The sequence below is a fragment of the Schistocerca nitens genome, chromosome 2 (genome assembly GCF_023898315.1).
Source record: "Schistocerca nitens isolate TAMUIC-IGC-003100 chromosome 2, iqSchNite1.1, whole genome shotgun sequence".
In the NCBI taxonomy this organism is placed as follows: Eukaryota; Metazoa; Arthropoda; class Insecta; order Orthoptera; family Acrididae; genus Schistocerca; species Schistocerca nitens.
In genome coordinates, this window is record NC_064615.1 from 145,939,097 (window position 1) to 145,958,810 (window position 19,714).

The window sequence follows — 19,714 nt, forward strand, 5'->3', positions numbered from 1 at the left end:
AAAAATGGAAGTCTGTAATGAGTACTGGAGATAGAGATTACATATACTTGGTTAATGGATGGGAGGAGAAAAGAAGGATAGCAGATGTTAGGAAGCACAGATCTTTAGATCAGGAGCATAATTTGACAGCAGTTAACGTGGACAAGTATGTGTAGTGTGTGGAGGTGTTTGAAGTGGGACAGATGAGAAACAGTTAGGTAAAATGTGGAGCAATATCGTATTTGGAACGAGTTGTCAGGTTCCTAAGGTCTCTTGCGGTGTTGCACGAATTTGAAAAAGAATGAGAAAATAGCTAGTAAGACATTCATGACGTGAAAGGCGTGCAGACACGGAATGTGAGGTATAGCACGATAAGGACCAGCAGAGAATGGTATAATTTAGGAACAACTGATATCCAACCACCGTTATCAAATATAAGGACGGAACCTTTCGGCTGATGACCAATGCGTTTCTAACTCAAGATGAGAAAAACTCGTTCTGGACAGAAGTATTTCCTTCGTAATGCTGTACATGTACAAGAGGTTCACATTTCATTACTTTTAGGGATGGTAGTATGAACCAAGACCAGACAAAAATGTGCAGTAAACATGAGCTCTAAAATGATTTCTGAAGAGATATAAATATTTGTTCAGCTTTGATGCTCTGAAACACATTTCTTCTAGTGCAAGGCCTTTGGTATTACGACCGACGTATAGACTGATGTAAACAAATGAGGGACTAGACTGTGTTTGGATAATTTTGTGAAATGCAATTACAATTTCATCCGTATACTTAATCAGGTGATATAAGCCTGTTTTTACATAGGAGATATGGTAGACATGATCATTCGTTACCGTCTTTCAAAGGAATCAGGTGTCAAACCTGTGCTCTGTGTGGTGAAAAATATGCAGAACGCAGCGTTTAACTTGCGCAGTTGTTCAGCAGGCTCCTGCTTCGTAATTCCAACAAAGTGTTCCATTAGAACTAACGTATGCTTGGTACTTACCTAGAACTATGAAAAGGTTTATAGTAATAATGCTTAGAGAATAGCATAGAGCTTGTAATTGTTCAGCTGTTACCACAAACGCCGGAACGAAGAGGCGGCATGCAAGAGCAGACAAGGCGGTGAAGAAAGGGCGGCCAATAATTCGCCCCTTGCAGCAAGTGAATATACACGCACCGCCGGCTAGCCTCGGCTGCTTAGATGGGCCCGCGTCTGCAACATGTTCAGTGCTTCGCTATCAAACTGTAGTGTTTTCATGTCGTGTCTCGCTAGCCACATTTGCTACAATCAGGTTAAGTTCAAAATGGTTCAAATGGCTCTGGGCACTATGGGACTTAACTTCTGAGGTCATCAGTCCCCTTGAACTTAGAAGTACTTAAACCTAAGGACATCACACACATCCATGCCCGAGGCAGGATTCGAACTTCCGACCGTAGCGGTCACACCGTTCCAGACTGTAGCGCCTAGAACCGCGCGGCCACCCCGGCCGGCTCAGGTTAAGTATTGTCAATTTGCTTTCTGAAAATAAAACGACTAATTTTATTTGACTGAACTGTTGTACAGAATTCCGAGAACGCTGCACCCTATAGGCACCCAACTAGCAATAAGTGTGGGCAAGACACCACAGCAGTGGATTTATTTCACGACAGTGCAGATGAACAAGCGGTCATAGATCTTAAATCATTCAGTTTAGAGCCCAGGTTTCCTGGACGTTTTTGTCCTCTTTTGGTCCATACCATCATATCTGAAAGTATGGTCTACCTCTTTAAAAAAAAAATTTAAAAAAATAAAAAAACTCCCTGCGTATGTTCTCTCGTCCGCCTTTGTAGCTGAATGGTCCCTGTACAGCTAGGAATCATTTCGTTGACGGCAGGACTGGAACGGGCTGCCCTCAAAGTCGTGGTGCGAACAGTGGAGCTACTTGAATGTTGTGGATCGAATATCTGTGAAACCGCCAGCGGGCGAGAGAGCCGTGTGGTGACTGCTGACTCCATGCCCCTCCATTCCGCTTTCAAATGATTCCGTAGGCTGAGAGTGACACAGTGGTCGGTCGGTCGCTATTGGATCGCACGAGGCCAGAACGGCGGAGCTGCAAGTACACTTGATCTGGTTTTCCTGCAGGTGAATGCCAGTTGGCAAGTGACGGAATACGCCGAGGAGAAGTGGGGCGCCATCTGGGACAACAACGGTTCCGGAAACGGCATCTTGGGCGCGGTGGTGAACGGCGAGGCGGACGTGGCGTACGCGGCGGTCTACCAGTGGTTCCACGAGTACCTGTTCATCGACTACACGCGGCCCTACGTGCGCACCGGCATCACGTGCCTGGCGCCGCGGCCGCTGGTGCAGTCCGGCTGGCAGGTGCCGCTGCTGCCCTTCTCGGCCAACTTGTGGGCCGCCGTCGCAGCCTCCGTCCTGCTCGCCACTATCGCTCTCTTCGCTACCAAGATGGCTACCACCTGGGTACTAGGTACCATCTGTACATCCCTCTGTTTCTCTTTTACTTAACTCATTAACTGCCAGCCACTAATTTCTTGACGTTGAAGTTCAAATATCTACATTCACATCTACATCCATACTCCGCAAGCCACCTGACGGTGTGTGGCGGAGGGTACTTTGAGTACCTCTATCGGTTCTCCCTTCTGTTCCAGTCTCGTATTGTTCGTGGAAAGGATTGTCGGTATGCTTCTGTGTGGGCTCTAATCTCTCTTATTTTATCCTCATGGTCTCTTCGCGAGATATACGTAGGAGGGAGCAATATACTGCTTCACTCTTCGGTGAAGGTATGTTCTAGAAACCTTAACAAAAGCCCGTCCCGAGCTACTGAACGTCTCTCCTGCAGAGTCTTTCACTGGAGTTTATCTATCATCTCCGTAACGCTTTCCCGATTACTAAATGATCTTGTAACGAAGCGCATTTCTCTCCGTTGGATCTTCTCTCTCTCTTCTATCAACCCTATATGGTACGGATCCCACACCGCTGAGTAGTATTCAAGCAGTGGACGAACAAGCGTACTGTAACCTACTTCCTTTGTTTTCGGATTGCATTTCCTTACGATTCTTCCAATGAATCTGTCTGGCATCTGCTTTACCGACGATAAACTTTATTTGCTCATTCCATTTTAAATCACTCCTAATGCGTACTCCCAGATAATTTATGGAATTAACTGCTTCCAGTTGCTGACCTGCTATTTTGTAGCTAAACGATAAGGGATCTATCTTTCTATGTATTCGCAGGACATTACACTTGTCTACATTGAGATTCAATTGCCATTCCCTGCACCATGCGTCAATTCGCTGCAGATCCTCCTGCGTTTTAGTACAATTTTCCATTGTTGCAACCTCTCGATACACCACAGCATCATCTGCAAAAAGCCTCAGTGAACTTCCGATGTCATCCACAGGGTCATTTATGTACGTTGTGAACAGCAACGGTCCTATGACACTACCCTGCGGCTCACCTGAAATCACTCTTACTTCGGAAGACTTCTCTCCATTGACAATCATGCTGCGTTCTGTTATCTAGGAACTCTTCAATCCAATAACACAATTTGTCTCATAGTCCATATGCTCTTACTTTGTTCTATAAACGACTGTGGTGAACTGTATCGAACGCCTTGTGGAAGTCAAAAAACACTGCATCTACCTGTGAACCCGTCAACGGTCACCAAACAGAATATGATGATCTAGCGTATTTGATGGCTGTTCGTTGACAGGATCATCATCCGAAGAGGGAGTCGTTATCGGAGAAAGGTGGTGTTGTTGGAACAGAATATCCCAGGTATACATCCTCTTTCTGCTCTCTTGATTAAATGAGTGTAATATCATCAGCACGGATGATTGATTTTGGCTTTTCGGAATTGTTTAGTTTCATCCCAAAGTTTACCCTAGCCGTTTCGCTGTTGTGGACACGACCTGCTACGTCGTTCTCCAGATGTAGTTGTATATACGCATGTGGCTTGGGTTTTCCATCTGTATGGGCCCTGAACCACTGACTTGTCACTATAGCGAAAGAGTTATTTCCATTTCTCGGTAAATAAAAAAGTCCCGAGTTTATACAGGGTGTAAATTTTAGGTTGACAAACCAGAATAACTCAAGAAATAAGTTTCACTCGAAAAACTGTGCAGAATCCAAAGTTGATTATTTTCGAGGGGGACATCTGTTGGTGCTAAAATTAACCCGCCACCGCAACTCCCTGTGGGATGGGGCGGGAGGCAACTTTAAAATTTCAAATGGGAACCCCCCTTTTCTATTGCATAATCAGATTCTACATGAAAAACTAGGTAAATTTTGTCTTAAAGATATCTTTTGATTCTTGGTAGTTGGCGCTGTAATTCAAGAAAATGTTCTCATTTTTGCGTGGAAAATGGTTACGGATAAATAAAAGAACTTATTCACTTCGTAAATTTTGATTCGCTAAAACCAAAACTCTCTCTCTCTCCCCATTAAAAGTTGTGTGGCCTCATGACCACGAAACAAACAAAACTTATCTGAATCCGGGGAAAAAATCTATATTGGATCAACATTTGTAAATCTCTAATTCCTCTCTCTCAAACCCCAACCTATTGGGTGAGAGGGTGAGTTTAGTTTTAGCGAATCAAAATTTACGAAGTAAATAGATATTTTTTATTTATCCGTAACCATTTTCCACGCAAAAATGAGAACATGGATATTCTTGAATTACAGCGCCAACTACCAGGAATCAAAACAAACGTTTAAGACAAAATGTACGTAGTTTCCTATGTAGAATCTGATTCTGCAATAAAAAATGGAGCTTCCTATTTTAAATTTTAAAGTTGCCTTTCGCGGCAACCCCAGGGACTGGGGTGGTAGGCTACTCTTAGCACCAGCGGATGTCCCCCTCGAAAATAATGAACTTCAGATTCTACACATTTTTTCGTGTGAAGCTTATTCTTCGAGTTGTTCTGGTTCGTCAACTTAAAATTTACGCCCTGTATAACATACGACATGACATATCTGCCTCACTGTGTGCGATCATTTTCAAAGGACTTCCTGTCGAAATCTTGAATCGTTTATGAAATAAGACTATTGACCACATGATTCGCGATGTGCAAAGATGTGAATGAGCATGTTGTTGTTGTTGTGGTCTTCAGTCCTGAGACTGGTTTGATGCAGCTCTCCATGCTACTCTATCCTGTGCAAGCTTCTTCATCTCCCAGTACCTACTGCAACCTACATCCTTCTGAATCTGCTTAGTGTATTCATCTCTTGGTCTCCCTCTACGATTTTTACCCTCCACGCTGCCCTCCAATGCTAAATTTGTGATCCCTTGATGCCTCAAAACATGTCCTACCAACCGATCCCTTCTTCTAGTCAAGTTGTGCCACAAACTTCTCTTCTCCCCAATCCTATTCAGTACCTCCTCATTAGTTACGTGATCTACCCACCTTGTCTTCAGCATTCTTCTGTAGCACCACATTTCGAAAGCTTCTATTCTCTTCTAGTCCAAACTGGTTATCGTCCATGTTTCACTTCCATACATGGCTACGCTCCATACAAATACTTTCAGAAACGACTTCCTGACACTTAAATCTATACTCGATGTTAACAAATTTCTCTTCTTGAGAAACGATTTCCTTGCCATTGCCAGTCTACATTTTATATCCTCTCTACTTCGACCATCATCAGTTATTTTACTCCCTAAATAGCAAAACTCCTTTACTACTTTAAGTGTCTCATTTCCTAATCTAATCCCCTCTGCATCACCCGATTTAATTTGACTACATTCCATTATCCTCGTTTTGCTTTTGTTGATGTTCATCTTATATCCTCCTTTCAAGACACTATCCATTCCGTTCAACTGATCTTCCAAGTCCTTTGCTGTCTCTGACAGAATTACAATGTCATCGGCGAACCTCAAAGTTTTTACTTCTTCTCCATGAATTTTAATACCTACTCCGAATTTTTCTTTTGTTTCCTTTACTGCTTGCTCAATATACAGATTGAATAACATCGGGGAGAGGCTACAACCCTGTCTCACTCCTTTCCCAACCACTGCTTCCCTTTCATGCCCCTCGACTCTTATAACTGCCATCTGGTTTCTGTACAAATTGTAAATAGCCTTTCGCTCCCTGTATTTTACCCCTGCCACCTTCAGAATTTGAAAGAGAGTATTCCAGTTAACGTTGTCAAAAGCTTTCTCTAAGTCTACAAATGCTAGAAACGTAGGTTTGCCTTTTCTTAATCTTTCTTCTAAGATAAGTCGTAAGGTTAGTATTGCCTCACGTGTTCCAACATTTCTACGGAATCCAAACTGATCTTCCCCGAGGTCGGCTTCTACCAGTTTTTCCATTCGTCTGTAAAGAATTCGCGTTAGTATTTTGCAGCTGTGACTTATTAAACTGATAGTTCGGTAAATTTCACATCTGTCAACACCTGCTTTCTTTGGTATTGGAATTATTATATTCTTCTTGAAGTCTGTGGGTATTTCACCTGTCTCATACATCTTGCTCACCAGATGGTAGAGTTTTGTCATGACTGGCTCTCCCAATGCCATCAGTAGTTCTAATGGAGTGTTGTCTACTCCCGGGGCCTTGTTTCGACTCAGGTCTTTCAGTGCTCTGTCAAACTCTTCACGCAGTATCTTATCTCCCATTTCATCTTCATCTACATCCTCTTCCATTTCCATAATACTGTCCTCAAGTACATCGCCATTGTATAAACCCTCTATATTCTCCTTCCACCTTTCTGCCTTCCCTTCTTTGCTTAGAACTGGGTTGCCATCAGAGCTCTTGATATTCATACAAGTGGTTCTCTTCTCTCCAAAGGTCTCTTTAATTTTCCTGTAGGCAGTATCTATCTTACCCCTAGTGAGACAAGCCTCTACATCCTTACATTTGTCCTCTAGCCATGCCTGCTTAGCCATTTTGCACTTTCTGTCGATCTCATTTTTGAGACGTTTGTATTCCCTTTTGCGTGCTTCATTTACTGCATTTTTATATTTTCTCCTTTCATCAATTAAATTCAATATTTCTTCTGTTACCCAAGGATTTCTATTAGCCCTCGTCTTTTTACCTACTTGATCGTCTGCTGCCTTCACTACTTCATCCCTCAGACCTACCCACTCTACTTCTACTGTATTTCTTTCCCCCATTCCTGTCAATTGTTCCCTTATGCTCTCCCTGAAACTCTCTACAACCTCTGGTTCTTTCAGTTTATCCAGGTCCCATTTCCTTAAATTACCACCTTTTTGCAGTTTATTCAGTTTCAATCTGCAGTTCATAACCAATAGATTGTGGTCAGAATCCACATCTGCCCCTCGAAATGTCTTACAATTTAAAACCTGGTTCCTAAATCTCTGTCTCACCATTATATAATCTATCTGATACCTATTAGTATCTCCAGGATTCTTCGAGGTATACAACCTTCTTTTATGATTCTTGAACCAAGTGTTAGCTATGATTAAGTTGTGCTCAGTGCAAAATTCTACAAGGCGGCTTCCTCTTTCATTTCTTCCCCCCAATCCATATTCACCTACTATGTTTCCTTCTCTCCCTTTTCCTACTGACGAATTCCAGTCACCCATGACTATTAAATTTTCGCTTCCCTTCACTACCTGAATAATTTCTTTTATCTCGTCATACATTTCATCAATTTCTTCATCATCTGCAGAGCTAGTTGGCATATAAACTTGTACTACTGTATTAGGCATGGGCTTTGTGTCTATCTTGGCCACAATAATGCGTTCACTATGCTGTTTGTAGTAGCTAACCCGCACTCCTATTTTTTTATTCATTATTAAACCTACTCCTGCATTACCCCTATTTGATTTTGTATTTATAACCCTGTAATCACCTGACCAAAAGTCTTGTTCCTCCTGCCACCGAACTTCACTAATTCCCACTATATCTAACTTTAACCTATCCATTTCCCTTTTTAAATTTTCTAACCTTTCTGCCCGATTAAGGGATCTGACATTCCACGCTCCGATCCGTAGAATGCCAGGTTTCTTTCTCCTGATAACGACGTCCTCTTGAGTAGTCCCCGCCCGGAGATCCGAATGGGGGACTATTTTATCTCCGGAATATTTTACCCAAGAGGACACCATCATCATTTAATCATACAGTAAAGCTGCATGTCCTCGGGAAAAATTACGGCTGTAGTTTCCCCTTGCTTTCAGCCGTTCGCAGTACCAGCACAGAAAGGCCGTTTTGGTTAATGTTACAAGGCCAGATCAGTCAATCATCCAGACTGTTGCCCCTGCAACTACTGAAAAGGCTGCTGCCCCTCTTCAGGAACCACATGTTTGTCTGGCCTCTCAACAGATACCCCTCCGTTGTGGTTGCACCTACGGTACGGCCATCTGTATCGCTGAGGCACGCAAGCCTCCCCACCAACGGCAAGGTCCATGGTTCATGGGGGAAGGTGAATGAGCATATCACGCATGAACGTCCTTCGGATATAAAAGCCAGTAAGTCCAGAAAGAAATGAAGTACCGTTCTGCTCTTAGTTTTGAACAAAAGGCCAATATCTTATCTACGTTTTATTTCCTGATGTGTATGAACTAATATCAACCACAGGTAAAGTTTACGCAGTGCGTTTTACCTCTGCAAAATGTTTAAAACTATGCACAATGTCTTACTTAATTTGACCATTGCAGAAAGTATGACGTTTGACGAAAAGAAATTGAGTACTTTATCGAGTTAAGATATCAGACTGTGAGATGTGAAAAATTTAAACATTTTCATGTTATAGTTTTCTTAAAATATGATAGTAAGTGATTTATTGCACCCAGAAAGTCCAAGCCGACGGAACTCCGCACGTCGAGCACGACCGTTCTTCGTATAGAAAATTCACTAACTATAGAACGAAATGAAGTATAGTTCTACTCTCAATTTTAAACAGAACTTCTACATCTTATCTTCATCTTACCGCCATGAATGAGGTAAAATGAACCATTAGCATAGTTTAAGCAATGAGTTTTTACCTGCGCAAGGTCTTTAAAATTACGTGCAGTGTTTTACTTGATCTGATGCAGCGCAGTAAGTATGTCGGATAACGAAAAAAAATTCGGTTCTTTATCGAGTGAAGATATCAGACTGTAAGATGCGCGAAAATAATTGTTTTCACCTAATAGTTTCCGAAACATCGGATAATAAGTACGTCATATAGGCCAGAACACCGTCTCTTAACACAGGCACAAGCATCTGGCGAGCAGTGCAGCCATAAGAGAAGACGCTGTCAGCATGGAAAGCAGAGGGTACGTCTGTAGCAATGAAAGGGTAAAAAAAAATCCCTCTCCGAAATGAATCCTCACTGTAAATATTGAACACTGTATGGAATAAACTACAGCCTTGTCTCACGCCTATGCCTTCTACATCTAAACTTACTGATGTAACTGTGGTTTCACCGCTAGACACCACACTTGCTAGGTGGTAGCTTAAATCGGCCGCGGTCCATTAGTACATGTCGGACCCGCGTGTCGCCACTGTCAGGATCGCAGATCGAGCGCCACGACACGGCAGGTCTCGAGAGACTGACTAGCACTCGCCCCAGTTGTACGACGACGTTGCTAGCGACTACACTGACGAAGCCTTTCTCTCATTTTGCCGAGAGACAGTTAGAATAGCCTTCAGCTAAGTTAATGGCTACGACCTAGCAAGGCGCCATTTGTACCATTGCATGTATCTCAAGATAGTCTCACTTGTATCACCAAGAATGCTGTATACCAAAGGACGATATAAAAGTTAAGTGTTCTAGTAGCTACGTTCTTTTCTTTATCACATTCATTACGAATCCTGTTCCAGACTTCGCGCCAGTCGGCGTGTGTGTACGTGTGCCCTTTCGGCTACCCGTCTCTGTGGACTGGCTGCATTGTCAGTCCACTACATTGGCGACGAGTCTCAAAGGGGACTTTAGCGCTCGTATTGTATTAATTTGCTTGTGTCATGGCTTCGCCACATTCACCAGATGTACTGTCCGAATTTTATCGCTTGCAGAATCAGCAGACGCAGGCGTTATTGGATGCCCTTGGACAGCTCGTCCAGGGTCAACGTGCGCTACAAACCGATGCAGCCGCCGCCGCTTCATCGCTACCGCAGCCACACCATGCAGTTGCACCCCCGTTTCGTAGCTTTGATGCAGCCGTTGAGTCTTGGACGGAATGGTCCCGACAATTTGGATTTCATCTCGCCGCGTACAGAATTCAAGGTAACGAGCGGCAGCCTCACTTATTGTCTTGTGTCGGCGTGCAAACGTACCGTGTGATAGTGAAATTGTTTCCCGACACGACGTAGCAACTCTGTCCTATGAAGAAATTTTGTCTGCTTTAGATGCCTATTTCAAGGAAACAGTAAATGTCGTTGCAAAAAGGTATGCGTTCTTTTGTACACAACGTACGGCCGGTCAGACTAATAGGGAGTGGGTTGCAACTTTGCAAGGACTTACTAGGGAGTGTGCATTTGAATGTGACTGTGGACTCCCTTATTCAGATACTATGGTGAGTGATGCAATCGCACAGAACGTTTCTGATGTTCGTATAAGGGAACAGATTTTGAAACTAGTAAATCCCTCCCTTCAACAAGTGATAGACATATTGGATAGGCAAGACACACTTGACTTTGCTCAGGAATCATTTGCAACTTCGCCAGCCGTGTGTCACATTAACCGGCCCGCCGGGCCCGCAGCACGGGACGCTAACCGGCCCTCGCGCACATCCGCGCAGCTGCAGCCTAGCTCGCAAACACGTCTGCCGCGTAAGCATGCCAATGCAGTTCTAAAATCATATCTGCGGTGTGCAACTAGACATTTGCGTGAGAATTGCTCGTCACGCCAGGCTATTTGCTTTTTCTGTAACAAGAAAGGACATGTTCAAAGTGTTTGCCAGAAAAAGCTCAGATCAGAAAATCGCAACCATTCCCGGCCCTTTGCTTCACGCTGGCATCGAACCAAGGACACTCAGGCTCGTGAACCTTTGCCCATGGACATTCATGTCGTTCATGCCACTCCGCCCAGTGTTCCTCTCGCTAACAGTGACAGTGTTCGTCCCACAAACAGTGTGCGTCGACGTCGACGGAAATCCCGTCACGTCGCACGTGATTCTGAGGATCGAGCATTCGGTGTCTGTTCACGTTGCACAAAACAGTCGCTCTTGTCGTCAGCAGGACAATAAACTTTTTGTAGATTTGGACTTTGCTGGACAAGTGATACCGTTCCAGCTCGATATCGGAGCTGCAGTTTCATTGCTCAATCACGCCATGTACAAACAACTGGGCGCACCTCCGTTGCGTGCCGCAAATGTTCAGCTCATGAGTTATTCAGGACAAGCTATCCCTGTGTTAGGACAGTGCACTCTTCTTGCCACATACAATGGACAAACAAAACTTGTGTCTTTTTACGTCCTTCGTTCTTCTTCTGCAGTGAACTTGTTTCGTTTAGATTTGTTTCAGTTGTTTAACTTGTCTATAGTCAATCAGGTCCTATCCGTGAATCAGACTGTGCCTTCAGCCAGTGTTTCTAGTCTATGTGATGAATTTGCAGACATTTTTGCACCGGGCCTTGGTTGCGCTAAGAACTATGAAGCACATTTGGAACTGAAAGTGAACGCGCAACCGAAATTTTTCAGAGCGCGCAATGTTCCCCACGCATTGCGTGATGAGGTCGCCTGAACATTAAACGACTTATAATCACAAGGTGTCATTGAACGTGTGCAGGCTTCTCTCTGGGCATCACCCTTAGTTATTTTGCAAAAACCTTCCGGAAAATTGAGACTTTGCGTGGACTTCAAGGCAACTGTGAATCCACAACTTGTGACTGCTACTTTTCCTTTGCCCCGCCCGGAAGATCTTTTTGACAAACTGTGCCCGGGAACATATTTTTCAAAGTTGGACCTAGCAGATGCGTACTTGCAAATACCTGTGGACGAAGAATCCCAGCGCGTCTTGGTGGTTAACACGCATCTTGGGTTGTATCGCTTCAAAAGACTGCCATTCTGGTTGTGCGTCGGTCCCTACTGCTGCGAACTATCTGGACGATATTGTGATCTCCAGAAAGACAGAAGCCGAACATTTAGCAAACCTCCGCACATTATTTCAGGTCTTGCGACAAAATGGTCTTCGCTTGCGGAAGGACAAATGTGTGTTTTTTGCTCGTGACTTACCATATTTGGGACATGTAATCAATGCCCAAGGCATACATCCGAGTCCAGAGCACCTCCGTGCCATACGGGACTTGCCTTCGCCGCAGAATGTGAAGCAGCTACAGGGTGTGTTGGGAGAAATTGCCTATTATCACCGCTTTCTGCGCAATGCCTCTTCCATTTCAGCTCCGCTTCATCGCTTACGCCGTAAAGGTGTTCCGTTCGTCTGGACGACGGAATGCGAACGCGCCTTTCGCCAGTTGAAATCGGCGTTGCTTTCAAATACTTGCCTTACGCCATTCGATCCCCAGAAACCCCTTTTGTTGATGGTAGATGCGTCGGATTTCGGGATCGGGCTGTGCTTGCGCACAAAGATGGATCGCATGATCGCCCTATCGCCTTTGCGTCCAAATTGCTCTCACCTGTGCAAAGAAATTATTCACAGATAGAGAAAGAAGCTTTGGCTCTCGTATTTGGTGTTACAAAGTTTCATGATTTCTTGTATGGTCGTCACTTTACCATCATCACAGACCACAAACCTTTGACATCGCTTTTTCATCCGCACAAGCCTGTACCTCCACGTACAGCGCAGAAATTCATTCGGTGGTCTATTTTCCTCTCGCAGTACCGCTACGATGTATTGTATCGGTCCACTGCTAAGCACGGAAACGCTGATGCGTTGTCCCGTTTGCCTGTTGCTGAGGATCGAGCATTCGATTCTTCCAAACTTGCTTGCATGTTCATTGACTCGGAAACCGATGACGTGGTCGAATCGTTTCCGATTTATTTTCGTCGTGTAGCTACAGCCACAGCTGCTGACCCTGTCCTTGCTACTGTTTTGCGTTTTGTTGCTACGCAATGGCCCTTGTCAAAGTCACAGATCGAGGATCCGTTGGTTCGCCGATTTTTTGCTCACAAGGAGAGACTTTTTTGTACGACGTGGTGTTTTGTTGTTGCGTTCTGATAATGATCAGTCTAGGGTCGTGGTCCCACGATCGTTACAGTCCTGTGTCTTACGGCTTCTTCACCAAGGACATTGGGGTATAGTGCGCACGAAACAACTTGCTCGTCAGCACTGTACTTGGTTCGGAATCGATGCTGCGATTACGAATATGTGCTCTTCTTGCATGGCGTGTGCCGAACAACAATCCGCACCGCCGCGGAAATTCTTTGCATGGCCGAACGCCACTTCCCCTTGGCAACGCTTGCACATCGATTTTGCTGGTCCCTTCTGGAATGCTCGATGGTTGGTTGTTGTCGATTCCTTCAGTAATTTTCCATTTGTTTTCCGGATGTCTTCTACGACGTCTTCTGCCACAATCCAAGCGTTGTCCGCTATCTTTTGCATTGAAGGTCTTCCGCAGACTATTGTTTCCGACAATGGCCCATAATTCATGTCCGCAGAATTTCAGTCATTCTGCAAGGCCAATGGTATTCAACATCTGACATCCGCGCCGTTTTCGCCTCAGTCCAACGGTGCCGCTGAACGATTGGTCGGGACTTTCAAGTCACAGATGTTGAAGTTGAAAGAGTCGCATTCTCGGGAGGACGCATTGTTGCTCTTTTTGTCCTCGTATCGCTCTCAGCCCCGCGATGGTCGCTCGCCGGCTGAGTTGCTCCACGGTCATCCTCATTGAACCTTGATGTCTTTGCTGCATCCGCTGCATCAGGTTCCTGTGCAGCGGCAGCCTCCTGCTTTTGCTCCTGGCGACGTTGTCTTCTCTCGCAACTATCGAGGTTCACGGCGTTTGCACGCAGGGCGCATTCTTCGCTGCCTCGGCCGCGCGATGTATTTGGTTTTGAGGGCCTCTGGTGAGGTGCGTCGGCATCTCAATCAGCTGCGCCTCTGCCGTCGCCTGGGTTCTGCCGCTCCCCGTCTGCTTTCAGCGACGGTGCCGTCCGGTCAGCGCCCTGGGGACCCATCTACTGGCTCGCCTCATCCCCAGGTGTTACCGACGATGCCTTCCATTTTGCCCCATGTCGTCGCGCCGCCGCCGCAGCCGCCGCAGCCGCCGCCGGCGCCGCCCGCAGTGGACGCTTCGCTGCAGCCGCCAAGCGCCTACCTGGGTCACGCGCCGCCGCTCGCTTCCTGTGACCAGCTGTCCTCCATGGAACTCTTGCTCGCTCCGGACCACATGGCGTCATCGCGCGTCGGATACCCCGACGCAATGGAGGTCGACCCTTCGGCCCCTCCTGTCTCATTACGGGCGCATACACCGCATGTTGACGTGCAGCCTGGACTAGGTTTTCAGGCGTTTCCTAGCTCCCCTCGGACCGAATGGCAGGGTGCGGGTGGCACAGCCTCGCCTGTTGTTAGGCTCCCCACCCCATCGCATACGTCAACATGGGGTCCTCCCCACGTTGGGCGGAAGCCTTATCACACGGCCGTCCGCCGATTTGCGGGGGAGGAATGTGGTGTCACCGCTAGACACCACACTTGCTAGGTGGTAGCTTAAATCGGCCGCGGTCCATTAGTACATGTCGGACCCGCGTGTCGCCACTGTCAGGATCGCAGATCGACCGCCACAACACGGCAGGTCTCGAGAGACTGACTAGCACTCGCCCCAGTTGTACGACGACGTTGCTAGCGACTACACTGACGAAGCCTTTCTCTCATTTTGCCGAGAGACAGTTAGAATAGCCTTCAGCTAAGTTAATGGCTACGACCTAGCATGGCGCCATTTGTACTATTGCATGTATCTCAAGATAGTCTCACTTGTATCACCAAGAATGCTGTATACCAAAGGACGATATAAAAGTTAAGTGTTCTAGTAGCTACGTTCTTTTCTTTACCACATTCATTACGAATCCTGTTCCAGACTTCGCGCCAGTCGGCGTGTGTGTACGTGTGCCCTTTCGGCTACCCGTCTCTGTGGACTGGCTGCCTTGTCAGTCCACTACAGTAACTTTATTCAGACTTTTGCTAGATGACATAAATTGCAAAGGGCTCGTTAGTGCTCGGTCTTAACTTTCTCTAACCACATCATCAAAAGCTTTCTCAAAAGCATTATGTGCCTTTTTGTTGAACTTTGCTTGGTTTTCAATAAACTGTCACAAAATAAAAACTATATCTGCTATACTTTTCCGTCTTATTTTTAAAATTCTTGATAAAATTTATATACTGTTTCAAATAAGCTTATCCCTTGTTAGTCCCAAATATGTTTCTCACTTCTTTCTTATATATCGATATTACTTTTGCTCTCTTCTAATTCTGTGGTACTTCTTTTTGACCGGCCGGAGTGGCCGAGCGGTTCTAGGCGCTACAGTCTGGAACTGCGCGATCGCTACGATCGCAGGTTTGAATCCTGCTTCGGGCATGGATGTGTGTGCTGTCCTTCGGTTTAAGTAGTTCTAAGTTCTAGGGGACTGATGACCTCAGACGTTAAGTCCCATAGTGCTCAGAGCCATTTGAACCATTTTGAACTTGTTTTTGCTTCCATCAAATGTTAAGGAAATGTCACATTTTCAAGTATAGTTGATAATCCTAAATGTTTAATTAACTCTGCATTAATTCCATCTAAATTTCTTACTTTCCGATTTCTTTCCGTAGCTGCAATAAGTTCTTTCCTTGTTACATCATCTAGACCTTTTACTTCTATTCCTGTTCTTTTCTTTTTTTAATTTAATTAACTCTACTTTCATAGTGTTATTCAAATGAATTGCATTTGTTTCTGTTGTATTTAACATTTTCAAAGCTTTGTATTTATGTATTGCTAATGTATCAGTCCCAGTCACGGTGATGGGATATCTTCATCCATTGCTTTTGTGTAATTCATCTTCTGTTTATAGATTTGTTCATTTCCCATGGTAGACTTTGAAAGATTTTTGTATATTCTATGTGTTTTCCTTGTTCTGCTTCCGCAATTAGTTTCAGTTGAACTTTTAATGCACACATTCAGAAATATTTACTTTTGTCTCCTGATACCTGACTTGCAGATTCTTTCATTGCTTTTTCTATATTCATCCACTCGTATTCACTTTTGTCCCAAGTAGCAACTTATTCTAATTCTTTTCTTAATCTTGTTTGATGTAGGCCTCTACTACATTCTTTCTGGTGTAAATAAACTTTATAGACCTGTCTCTACTTATGTGTAGTAAAAGGTGTCTTCTGCATCCATTTATCAAAAGTATCAACTCGGAATATTATAAGAAAATGACCAGACCAGATATTTAAATTCCTCTATACTCTAGTATCATTTGCTGTCTTCTTCAATTCAATATTACACAATCTAAATCGGATCTGCATCGTATAACGATCCAAATATATTTGTGAATATATTTTTTGTAGAAAGATGTTAGTTATTATTAGATCATCAAAGGTGGAAAAATCTCTAAGTATTTGCCCATTATGATTAAAAGCTGTTCTCCATAGAGTCCAACTACATTAGGATTTGAATTATCTCCTGCCCTTCATTTAGGTCACTAAATAGAAAGACCTGATGTTTTTGAGTTTATTGGTCCATAATATTTTGTAGGGTGTCATAAAAGTTAACTGATTCCTCAGTCACCCTCCAGTGCATAAAAGTGTTGTTATAGTTAGGTTTTCGTATCATATTTTATCGTTGATGTTACAATTGCTTCGTTTATATAGTCGCAATTTTTGACGTATTCCTCCCATTTTCTGCTTTTGTATATTGCTACACCTTTACTTGCTCTTTCTGTCTGGCATACCACACTGCACAGTATTATATATTTTCCAAAACATTTATTACCCTTCAGCTTCTTCTTAGCTTCTGAGACAGCTGTAAAATCTGTGTGTTGTTATAAAATTATTTTTGCAGTTTCTTCTTCTTTGTAACCAATTTCTCTTCCGTTCCCTGTAGCTAGTCCCACATTCCCAAATGTCAATTTCCTCATGTCTTTTTTGTAGCTAGCGTCATCAGAGAAAATTCAAACTGTTTTCACACGCCATTTTGGAAACTGTGAGTATTTTGCTATGCCCTGAATGGGTTACTATCCAAGAACAGGTAACGTAAGGTAATTTAAAGCGTTATAATACCGTATAATTCTGATTTCTGTTTCAAAGATTGAGTTGTGCACTTCACGTTTGAAATTGTTCCAATAAGATGAAGCCAGATGGCTGAGGATAGGTATAGGTCCTGGTTGACCGAGCTCTCTTGAACGATACTGTTGTAGTAGACACTATCTTACGTCGGCAGTAAACTGTTATGATGCCTCATCGCGCATGTGCCACGTTCCTAACGTGCATGCAGGTGATCGTGAAGCAGTCCTTGATGATCCTGCAACAGAAACCGAAGGGATCTTCGTACATCAATCATTCTTGCAAGAACGTGTGCCCAAATGAAAAGGTTACTAACTGGAGAATGGAAACGGAGCGAGTAGGAACATAATTTTTCTCGTTGTATACTTTACAAATCTAGTCGCCGCTTCTACATCATAGGTTTATCAGTTTCCCGCTGTAGTTCGGCGATTATGTCGAGTTTGAGATCAGTCACCCTGATGTCGTTTTATACTCGTCGACTTGTTCTCTCTAACTGAAGTGTGTAGGCAGGAGCGTAAGGCCAGTCGTGTACAGTACGGAACTTGAAGACACGGGATTGCTGTTCCAAAGTAGCACTGACAAGGCGAAATGACAGACTGTGGAGATCAGATGTCATTTGACGGAGCTGTGTTTTGTGATGCTTTGGAGGATGTAAGACGAAAATTAACTGTTGCAGTATATAGAACTGTAAATGTATTCAATTAGAAGACTGATGTCAAGCATAAATTCAGGCTTCAAACGACAAACATTCAAATTTCGTCCAATGAAAGGAAGTGACTGCATTCATATACATTCCACCTCCAGCATCAGAAAACATCAGACAAGAACTGGGCACTCAACAGCATCACCGTTAGGCCTCTGAGAACAAGAAGAGTAATATTTCTGTACTCTTTTAGTGGCGGCAACTCCTGTTTATGGGTTAACAGCGAGTTGTGTAGCTCATCATTCATTTCTATGACTTTTTCGAACACTGTTGTAAATTTATATGAATAATTACTCACCAATTAGAGAACTCACTTCCTCCTCATGTCATGTACCCTTGTACCCTCGTCACACATTCAATAACGCTATTCAATATTAAAATAAATTTACAGATGTAGATGCATACATAAGTATCAAACACACAGACGCATATAAACATATAGAAGGCGAGGCTTTAACACTGCTTTTGAATATAACTGGAAAACTACAAATCTGACTAAAGAAAAGTTGTAATAAAAGTTGTTCGTCCCGAAGGGAGAAATCCAGTGACACCAAACTGGACTCCCTGCCCAACTCCTGGGGGGGTGGGGGGGTGGGGGGGGGGGGGCACGGGGTAAACATTGAAATCTTAAAAAGGATTCTCCGGGAAAGAAAACGAAACTTTTGCATTTAGCATTTTTCCTCTTGCTGGCGCTGTAATAAAAATGAAAATTTAAAATCGTTGAAAATTATAACATCTCAAGAAATACACATCAGATTAGGATCCCAGGAGATCATGAAGGCAATTATCCTGAAATTTTTATTGAAAACCCGGTTCTTAATAGCAAAAAGGACTTGATTCTACAGAACATAATACATTACTTTGTCTACATTACTGGTGCAGCCTCTTTCACACTTCCCAGGTAAAAGTAAAACTAGTCTTTAATAGATTGATAAGCAAACAAATTAACTATTCCAAATGCTTCTTGTTTCAAGTAAACTGAAGGGGATCACTGACGTCAGCTACAGCAGGGTGATATGCAGAATCAGCGGCGACGAGCGAAAATGTGTACCAGCCTGATATTTTGTTGTTGTTGTTGTTGTTGTTGATCTCATTTTGTTCATTATTGTTCGTTCTGTTAGTTCGAGGCAGACGTGCATGACCTTTGTTCACGTTCATCATTGATTCATTCAGTCAGTTTTCTTTTTTTTTACTACAGAGGGCAGCTAACCCACTGACTAAACACGCTAAGCTACCGTGCCGGCTGGGATTCTAACCCAGAATTCCCTGCGTACTAAATGGCTCTGAGCACTATGGGACTCAACTGCTGAGGTCATTAGTCCCCTAGAACTTAGAACTAGTTAAACCTAACTAACCTAAGGACATCACAAACATCCATGCCCGAGGCAGGATTCGAACCTGCGACCGTAGCGGTCTTGCGGTTCCAGACTGCAGCGCCTTTAACCGCACGGCCACTTCGGCCGGCCCCTGCGTACTAAGCACGTGTATTAGCCACTGCGCCATGCGGGATACAGCGTTATCTACATCTACATCTACATTTATACTCCGCAAGCCATCCAACAGTGTATGGCGGAGGGCACTTTACGTGCCACTGTCATTAACTCCCTTTCCTGTTCCAGTCGCGTACGGTTCGCGGGGAGAACGACTGCCAGAAAGCCTCCGTGCGCGCTCGAATCTCTCTAATTTTACATTCGTGATCTCCTCGGGAGGTATAAGTAGGGGGAAGCAATATATTCAATACCTCATCCAGAAACGCACCCTCTCGAAACCTGGACAGCAAGCTATACCGCGATGCAGAGCGCCTCTCTTGCAGTCTGCCACTTGAGTTTGCTAAACATCTCCGTAACGCTATCACGCTTACCAAATAACCCTGTGACGAAACGCGCCGCTCTTCTTTGGATCTTCTCTACCTCCTCTGTCAACCCGACATGG

The 19,714-nt window shown here is 44.1% G+C and overlaps 1 protein-coding gene across 1 annotated transcript in view; it reads left to right on the forward strand.

Moving 5' to 3' along the window:
* Nucleotides 1–19,714, forward strand: part of LOC126234880 (glutamate receptor ionotropic, kainate glr-3-like) — an 82,287-nt gene that overhangs the window by 27,605 nt on the left and 34,968 nt on the right. The window contains exons 3-4 of the mRNA XM_049943620.1: nt 2,105–2,443; nt 3,696–3,760. Coding sequence (XP_049799577.1) covers nt 2,105–2,443; nt 3,696–3,760 — 404 coding nt within the window. The remainder of the gene's footprint in view (nt 1–2,104; nt 2,444–3,695; nt 3,761–19,714) is intronic.